The 9,482-nt window shown below is 48.7% G+C and overlaps 1 protein-coding gene across 1 annotated transcript in view; it reads left to right on the top strand.

The window, feature by feature from the left end:
• The first annotated feature begins 1,823 nt into the window (after positions 1 to 1,823).
• Positions 1,824 to 9,482, top strand: part of SMYD2 (SET and MYND domain containing 2) — a 41,297-nt gene continuing 33,638 nt past the window's right edge. Inside the window, 1 exon segment of the mRNA XM_018552505.1 lies at positions 1,824 to 2,123. Coding sequence (XP_018408007.1) covers positions 1,957 to 2,123 — 167 coding nt within the window. The 5' untranslated portion in view covers positions 1,824 to 1,956.

Here is a 9,482-nt window from a genome sequence, read left to right as displayed (position 1 = left end):
CAATTTGTCCCCTTTTATATGACTAATCAGTTTTGGTTGTCTGTATTGCACACTGTTATACATTTTTCCAAGTTCAGCACATTGGGCCATTACTCTTATCATAGGTAGTCGCGCTCCTCAAAAACGTGTTTTTTGTTGGTCTTGAATTGTGTTACACAGGGTTCCTCCCCCTGTATTGAGGAGTTTTTTGCACACCTTCCCCCAGCAGATCCATTTCTCACCTGTGTTTGTCCTACAGGAGTGCGCTCTAACCACTGTATGTTTCTATTTTCTGCAGCTCCTGTTGCACATTGTGAGAAGCTCGCAGTGTGCAGTGAAATCAGAGTAAGCAATTCCAGGAGAGGAGCCGGCACAACTGTGCAAGACCGAAGGGAAGGCCGGAGTTCAGCTTTAACTCTTCCCCAGTCTATTCAGAATAAGATTTTTAGATGGAATTTGGTGTTAACATTTTTCCCCCTGGCTCCCCGAGCCCCCCTTCCAATGTCAGAGGGGACAGCAGCCAAACCCCCCAAGACTTATTCCTGGGTAAACAGTAGCGGTTGGCTTGAATCCCTTCCCCCACCCAGATTATCGCCTGTTCCTTTGAGCATGCCGAGTGACAACCATGTCCTCCACTACCTACTGATGAGAGGAGCGCTGCCCAGTCTGGGTGATCTCCGCTGGACAAGGAAGATGATGGTATTATGGGCCTTGTAAGGACATTCTGCTAGAAATACCATTCCTCCTCTTATCTGCAACCCGGGAGATAAGGGACCCCCTCTACATTCCCCAATGTTTATATATAGCATGTTACTGTCCCTGTACCATACAGGGTGACCTCCCATACACTGCAGGTACATACCTTAGATCTACACACCTGTATACCATACACTGCAGGTACATACCTTAGATCTACACACCTGTGTACCATACTGGGTGACCTCCTATATACTGTGCACTGCAGGTATATACCTTGTATCTACACACCTGTGCACAATGAAGGGATCCAAATTGGGTGTGTGACCTATGGAAATGACAGAGCTACATCCTACAATATTTGGTGGCACACCTATTGAGAAATATTTGCATCATGGGGGGTGTCTAAGTTATGGCACGTGTATACGGCATAGTACAGGGGTGCTCCCAGATGAGGAACCAAATAAAGACCGTGGAACGTAGCTGCCCCTAGTAGCACCTACACTGACCTACCCGACCCCTACACTGACCTACCCGACCCCTGCACTAACATACCCGACCCCTACACTGACCTACCCGACCCCTACACTAACATACCCGACCCCTACACTGACATACCTGACCCCTACACTGACCTACCCGACCCCTACACTGACCTACCTGACCCCTACACTGACCTACCCGACCCCTACACTGACCTACCCGACCCCTGCACTAACATACCCAACCCCTACACTGACCTACCCGACCCCTACACTGACAGTGGAGAACACACAGACAAGTCAGTGTAGGTACAGTGGAGGACACACAGAGATGTCAGTGCAGGCACAGTGGAAGACACAAAGAGATGTCAGTGCAGGTACAGTGGAGGACACACAGACATGTCAGTACAGGTCCAGTGGAGGACACACAGAAATGTCAGTACAGGTCAAGTGGAGGACATACTGACATGTCAGTGCAGGTCCAGTGAAAGACACGCAAACATATCAGTGCAGGTCCAGTGAAGGACACGCAAACATATCAGTGCAAGTCCAGTGAAGGACACGCAAACATATCAGTGCAGGTACAGTGGAGGACACACAGAGATGTCAGTGCAGGTACAGTGGAGCACACAGACTCAGATTGCTCAGCAGGTAATCCGGCGGCACTAGGACCGCCCGGCTCCCCGCTCCTCCAGCTGTCTCCCTCTGTCTGTCCGTCTGTCTGTCCCCGGCAGACATTAATAGCTGCACACAGATTTCTCCGCAGACACCGGCACAGCGGTCTTCTCTCTCAAGCACTATGGGACCCTCAGAAGGCATCGAGCGATTCGTCAGCCCGGGGAAAGGCCGAGGCATGCAGGCCTTGCGGCACTTTGGTCTGGGGGAGCTGTTGTTCACCTGCCCGGCCTACACCTCAGTACTGACTTCCAACGAGCGAGGCAACCACTGTGAGCACTGCTTCAACAGGTACCCTGCACCACCGCCTGAGAGAGAGCAGAGCGCCGGCCTGTCCTCAGTGCGCCGCTATTCTGTACTATACGGCCGGCACGTGGGGGCTGCAGAACTGTGAGCGCATCCTGCGGAATTCTCACCGAGAGATACTTTGTATCCGCAGCAGGGGGGAGGGGACGATCACCGGCTACAGGACCGGGGCTGTGCCATGCCTGGGGCCCTCTACTCCACTGTCGGGCACCCCTGTTTGGCTGCCATAGCTGGGGGGGCACCACCCCATGCTTGTCTGTCATAACTGTTGGCCACCCCCCACCTCTTTGCTGCCATAGCTGGGGGCACAATCCCCCCCTATGCATGTTATAACTGAGGGCCACCTTTTTGCTGTCACAGCTGGAGGGCCACCATTCCACCCAATGCTTGTTTGTCATAACTGGGGGGCTACCCTCCACCCCTTTTGCTGCCATAACTGGGGGGACCACCATCGAAACCCATGCTTGTCTGTCATGACTGGGGGCCACCTCTTTGCTGCGATAGCTGGGGGGGGGCCACCATCCCACCCAATGCTTGTCTGTCATATCTGAGGGCCACCTCTTTGCTGCCATAGCTGGGGGGGCCACCATTCCACCCAATGCTTGTCTGTCATAACTGTGGGCTACCTCCCACCCCTTTGCTGCCATAACTGGGGGCCACCATCCCACCCCATGCTTGTGTGTCATAACTGGGGGCCACCTCTTTGCTGCCATAGCTGGGGGGGGGGGGCACCATCCTGCCCCATGTTTGTGTTTCATAATTGAGGGGCACCCACACCCCTTTCTTGCCATAGCTGACGCAACTCCCACCCCTCGGCTCACGTGGCTGGTTTGTTAGGAACCCCCTCCCTGCTTGGCTGTCATACCGGAGTTCCACCGTCTCCTCCCCTTGCCTGCCATACCTGGGGGACACCCACCCCACTTTGCTGCCATAGACCTGAGACCCAGGCAACCCACACACCCGTAAATGTCCGGTTGGGAAGATTCTAGTGGTACTTCTACAAAATGACAGAAAGCTTGGGTCACTGGAGGGGCTAATGGTGAGGATGATCCTTGCCGTGAATATATGTCATCACATGTAGAACTTGTACATGTGTACCCATAGGGAGTCATGTTCATTACATCCATGTTGTAGCACCGTGTGTGCAATCATTGAAGCCCCCGAGTGACCTTTCTGTACAATCAGCTATGAGAGCAATCAATGTGGGAGAAACGCGTGTAATATCACAGCATCACTGTATCTAATACCTATTATATGTATGTGCATCTGACCTGCACTGTGCCCATGCTGTGCTGCATTGTGGGCCCCTCCGCTTCTGGTACTCGATTCCCATGTGCTCCCCCGCTAACATGGGAGAAGGAGCCTTAGTCCTCTGATGAAGGCTTGATGCTAAATTTACACAGAGGCTTGGAGGAGATCTGGCAGGCACATTAAGTGATATTAGAGATATTAGAGAAAGTAAAGGAGAAGTACCAGCAGTGAAAGCACTGACATCATACTTGTTACTTCACTGTGATTGGGCAAAGGACAGGAATGCTATCCATACACACACACACATATATATATATATTTTCTCATCTGACCATTATTAGGGCTGAAGCCAACTGATCGATTATGAGAATAGTTGTCAACTATTCTCGTAATCGATTAGTTGGTTGGATCCCCTACCTCTCTCCTCCACGCTGGGAGGAGGGCACAGCAAGTAGTGTGCGGGTGCCATAGCCAGCCTGTGTTTGGCTATTACAATTTGAAGTGGCCAATAGCAGGCTGGCTATGACCCCCGCCCACTACACGCTGTACTTGCATTCCGCTGCCCTCTGTGGAATCTTGCCACTGGCAGCTGTCATTCCCGGGCTTGTGCTTACAAGTTATTATAAAAGGTGGGAAAAATGACCTAGTGGAGGACATGGGCAGCAATAAAAACCTGGCAGATGTCCAGATCCTTCCCTACTCCGTTCAAAGCTTAAAGAAGAACTCCAGTTTTTTTTCTTTGCAGTAATACTACCCTGCAAGGGTTAAATGATTATTTTGGTCTAGGGACGAAAATAAAGAAGATATACTCGCCTGATTCTCGGTCCTGCGGCAGTGATCACTCGTCTCTCTTTCCCCCCCACCCCCAAACTCTGGCTGTGGGTTGTCCCTCGGTGCCCTTGCGTCCAATGGCTGCATTAGATGTGATGACATCACGGGTCCTCAGACCACCAGTGCCTGGGAGAGAAGAGCCAGTGGAGACCAGTCTCGCAGCCAGACGTAAACCGAGAGTTTATTTTCGACCCCAGACCAAAGCAAGCGCTTAAGGAGAGGCTTAAGCGCTTGCTTTGGTCTAGAGTCGAAAATAAAGTGCAGGGGGAGCCCCACTGCAAGGGGTTAATTTGAAAACATTCTGGAGTTCTCTTTTTTTAATATCATTTTGGGTATTCAAGCACTTTAAATGGATGCATTTGGAGAATGCCGCATGGGCACTTCAGTCAGTGTATATCTTACATTGGACAGTCAGAATCTCCGCTGCACGTGCAATGGCTTTACGCCAGGGTACATTGGGGCCCCTAATAGTTTCTACACTTCTAATTGGAAGATTAGCAGTCTATGTAACGTAGCATTGCTGTGACACTGCGAGTACAGTACAATCGCACTGCTAATGTTAAGCTGGGTGAAGGTCCGACGACCTGACCACAGGGTACGCTAACACTTGAGCTTCATGTTTCCCTAGTGAGCTCATCTTGACTTTTCCGAGACCAAACATTACTTGCGAGGCCTGGGATACGGATCGAGTTGCCTAGCACAGCCCAGCTACTTGCTGAAGCCTCGGCAGACGTATCAGGTTTGCCCCGGGCGCTCTGTAACTTCTGCTGGCATTCTGACAGTTCAGGCCGGGCATTTCTCAGCCAATGCTTCAGCTGTCATCATGGAGGAACTCATGTGACTGATGTCGGCTACGGTGCTTGGTTGTTATTAGAGCTTGGGCACCCGGGGCTGACGAGACCTCTTGTACCAAATTGTGTAAATGAAGAGACAAGCTGAGTGATTACTTTTTGCAGATTCCAGGACGTGAAGGGACAGATCAGATTGGTTGCCAAAATAAGGGCTGCACAAAGCGCCAATAGGAGGAGCTTTCCCTAACATGGATTGCAGTACGCTGTGAGATACCCATTGCACACCAGTGCAGCATTGGTTTAAACTGGGCCTACTAGAAACAATGGATTTCAGCTTGTTATTGCATTGGACCTGTGTTGAGCAACGCAGCCCAACGCACATGGCATTGTAATAATTTTTCCCATCGCGTTCTGTCCCAGTGACCCCGGGACAAATAGAGGAGATGAATCTCCTTAAAGGTGACGTAGGTGGCTATAAAAACCTAAAACGAGAATAACTGTTACTGATCTACCCCTCAATGTAAACGATATCTTGTGGTTCAGTTTCAGGCCAACGAAGATGCAACGTGTATAAAACAACATAGTGATACCCTGACACAAAGTTTGATTTGACTAAGGCAGCCACGGAGCGAAACGCGTTGGCTCGATTGCTGGAAGTTGTTACATGGTTTCCAAGTAAAGCTTTGTACCCGAGGATATTGCAGTGTACTGGGTCTCTATGCTGTGCAGTAAAAACTGAAAGAGTTACTAACCCTTCACCACCCTATCCAAAACCAAAAAACAGTTTTGGCTATACATTGGATTGGGGGATATAGCTGGGGGGGTGGGTTTTAGTAATGGTTAAAGAGACGGTGTCGCCAGGCCATTTACAAAATCTTGTCTAGAAGATTATATGTGCATTTTAATGTATTTTATGAATAGTTTTTTTTCCCCTGTAAAAGCCTCCCTTGTGTAGACATCCAAAACCCTAAAACTGCTGCTGGGTGCTGCCATCTTGGATGTGATTGTCACCAGCCCCAGCAGACTCAGAGCTGTCACTCAAATGACACACTGCTACTTGAAAGGTTTATGTGGGGAGGTGAGGGGAGCGACTGAGAAGCTGGGTCTCCAAAGCTGGCCATACACTTTACAACCATCGCACGACTTTAATCTTGCGATGGCTGTAAGCAAATTAAAAGCTCGTACGATCCCCCCATCTTGGATCCCCCCATCCCCTCCGCTGAGGGGAGGGGTTCCGATGACTGTAATGCTGAGCGGGCAGTGTGTGCTTGGGCACACCGGCCCGTGCAGCATTTGTCTTACGATTTTCGTCTGGTTTTCCAACGTGCTCGGAAGACAAAAGACGTGCGACCGTACAGTAGAAACACCTGCCGATTATCGTACGATCGCGGGATTTCCCATGTTTATCGTACGATAATCGGCAGGTGTATGGCCACCTTTTAGATTGAGGGTTAATGCAGCCTAATTATTGCACTGTGGTAAGGATTAGACCAGACTCTTCCAACTGGGGTGCCATTGCACCCCAGTTGGGGTGCCTTCTGCCTTCCTCAGGGGTGCCTTAAACATTTTGCACAGCATCATGCCTTATGTAAAGTGGGTCCCTGATGTCAATGGGTGTTCTAATGTGTACGGAGGACTCTGAAGTCAAGGGGAACCCCTTGTTTTGTTTTGTGGTATCTTCCTTTTTAAAATTCATGCCAGACACGTATCTGGGAAACATGGTCTAGTATGGATTTTGGAGATTTTGCATACTTTTAAAGGGTGCCATGACTGAAAAAATGTTGAGAACCCCCTGGATTAATCAGTAGCTCAGCATCAGAAATGCCGTTATACTACCACCTAGCCTGCAGCACCCACACCCCATAGCAACAAAGCCCTTAGATACATTCTTCTCAGCCCATCCTCCTCTAGCGCGCTTTTCCGATATGGGGGAGGCTGTGCTGTGCTGACACACAGAGATGAACGTACAGGAAATAAAAGACCTCTCCTCTCTGTATCTCCATTCCACATTAGCAGCAGGGAGGTTGAGGGGTGCAGAGACGCTGCCTGGCCCCTAAGGCTGGATTCGCACCACTTGTGCATTGATGTGCATTTTATGTTTTTATTTAATTATTGTGTTGATGTGAATTTTTTTCTTTTTTTTTCCCTTAACAGGCATCGCAGTACATTTCACTGCATTTCAATGCATCCATTTTCAGCCAGCACACAACAGTACGGCTCATTGGTGTAAATCGGGCCCATTCAGGCTGGGTTTACACCATTTTCCAGACCAGATCTGGAACAAATCACTGAATTGCGTTTTTGCCATGTTTTTGCAGTGATTTGGATTTTTTTTTTTTTATTTTTTTTTTAAGCTTAAAATGGTTTTACAGGTGCGTTCCATGCAGTCGAGACCGGACAAAATAGGACAAACCGTATTTGTCTGGTCTGGTCTGGAACGGACTGCGCTTGTGGGAACCAGAAATTGTATAGGGATGCATTTTGGGTCCGGAAACAGTCTGGTCTGGAGGTTATCTGGATGTGGTGTGAATGGACCCTTAACACCCCATTCACACCCCATTTTATTGCGAGATTTCTGCCGTAAAATCGCGCATATATCGCTCTATGTGGCTTGTCCAATGCATTTCAATGACGCTGTTCACATCTCACAGCTCAATGTGGCCTGTAGCTCGTCACTCGTACATCCTTTTTTTTTTTTTGCGCGGATGTCGCGCGATTCGGCTCCAATAGACTATGCTGTCGTGCAAAATCACGCATTACTGGCGATATTGCGCGACTTCGCGCTACAGAAGGGTCACTTTTGCACTGCAAAATGGAAGGAAAGAATGATGTCGCATCAAGATCACTGTTGATTGGTTACAGCCCAATGTAGGAGCGACGAAGTCCCGCCCAAAAAAAGCGCTATGTAGCGTGATAAAATGTGCATTGTTGCTCAATATCGCGCAATGTATATTAAAGCCGTTCAGCACGAAATTGCGTGGAAAAACGCGCAATACCCATATCGCTCAGTGTGAATGGGGCCTAAAGCAGTGAATTTTAGCGTGCCGCTGCATTGGGCCTGCAATGAACATTGCAGGCCCAACCCCACATGCTGTAGTAAAAACTGGCGGCTGGTGTACCCCCCCCCACCCCGGCGGCAATGATCTCAGCCAGATTCATAGGGGAGCAATATAAGCTCCTGCATAGCCAAACCGGAATGACACAATTAACCAGCAGACTGGTGGTATGGGGCGACATTCCCAAAATAACAGTTTTTTTAAATCAACCACTGCCTTAAAGTGAAAGTTATTTCAGCTGTTCGCACCCTCATAGCGGTTGACTTATTTATGGCGGACACCTGTTGTCACTTAACTGGAGAATTGCTGCTCATGTGTCGCTGCTTCTTTTTATAAACCGCCCCAATGAGTGATTTGTTAGCCCTACAACAATTAACCGCATGGCACATTAGCTCTTTCGAAGTGCTAATCCAATTCATTTAGACGTGTCGGTCTGTCTGCACCAGGCTAATGATTGTACAGTGGTCTATTTGTGGAGCAATTGTCTAGGGTACCGAATCCCTAGGAATATTAGTGCTTGGGAACACTCCTGAATGTTCAAAGGTTTACTAGGGGTGGCATATACTTTATAGGCAAGGTAGCCTCCAAGGGCCCATTTGCACCACATCCAGATCATCTCCAGACCGGACCAGATTGTTTCCAGAAAATGCATCCCTATGCTATTTCTGGCCTCTGTTCACACCAGCGCAGTCCGTTCCAGACCAGAAAAATACTGTATCTCTCATTGTGTCTGGTCTGGAACGCATACAAATGCACCAGAACGCACCTGAAGGCCCATTTTAAGCTAAAAAAAAAAACTGCTCAAAATGCAATGCACTGCATTCCATATCTGGTCAATAAAATGGTGTGAACCTGACCTAACACTAACCCTAAAGCTTGGTCATAATGTATGCAAACACGGTGATAAATTCTTCATGGTTATGGCAATGAGTACGTCACAGCAATACTAGCAGTGAAAATACAACAAATCTAACCAAATGTTGACTTCTACAGTGCCACCAAGTTGAAAGTTTGCTGCCCATATACACTGCCTGGCCAAAAAAAGTCACACGCTCTTATATTTGTTGGAACGCCTTCAGCTCTGATTATGGCACGCATTCACCATGGTATCATTTTCATAAGCTTATACAATGTCACAGCATTTATTTCCATTCAGATGTATTCATTTGTCACCAAGATCTTGTAGTGATGATGGGAGAGTCGGACCTCTGCGTAAAGTCTTCTCCAGCACATCCCAAAGATTCTCAATGGGGTTCAGGTGTGGACTCTGGTGACCACTTCATGTGTGACAATGATGTCTCATGCTCCCTGAACCACTCTTTCACAATCTGAGTCCGATGAATCCTGGCATTGTCATCTTGAAATATGCCCAATGTGCCATCAGGGAAGAAAAAAATCCATTGATGGGGGTGGGG

The sequence above is a fragment of the Nanorana parkeri genome, unplaced genomic scaffold (genome assembly GCF_000935625.1).
Source record: "Nanorana parkeri isolate BGI_ZX_2015 unplaced genomic scaffold, ASM93562v1 scaffold1, whole genome shotgun sequence".
NCBI classification, from domain to species: Eukaryota; Metazoa; Chordata; class Amphibia; order Anura; family Dicroglossidae; genus Nanorana; species Nanorana parkeri.
The sequence above is the reverse complement of the archived record's forward strand: the minus strand, read 5'-3'. Positions and strand labels throughout refer to the sequence as shown.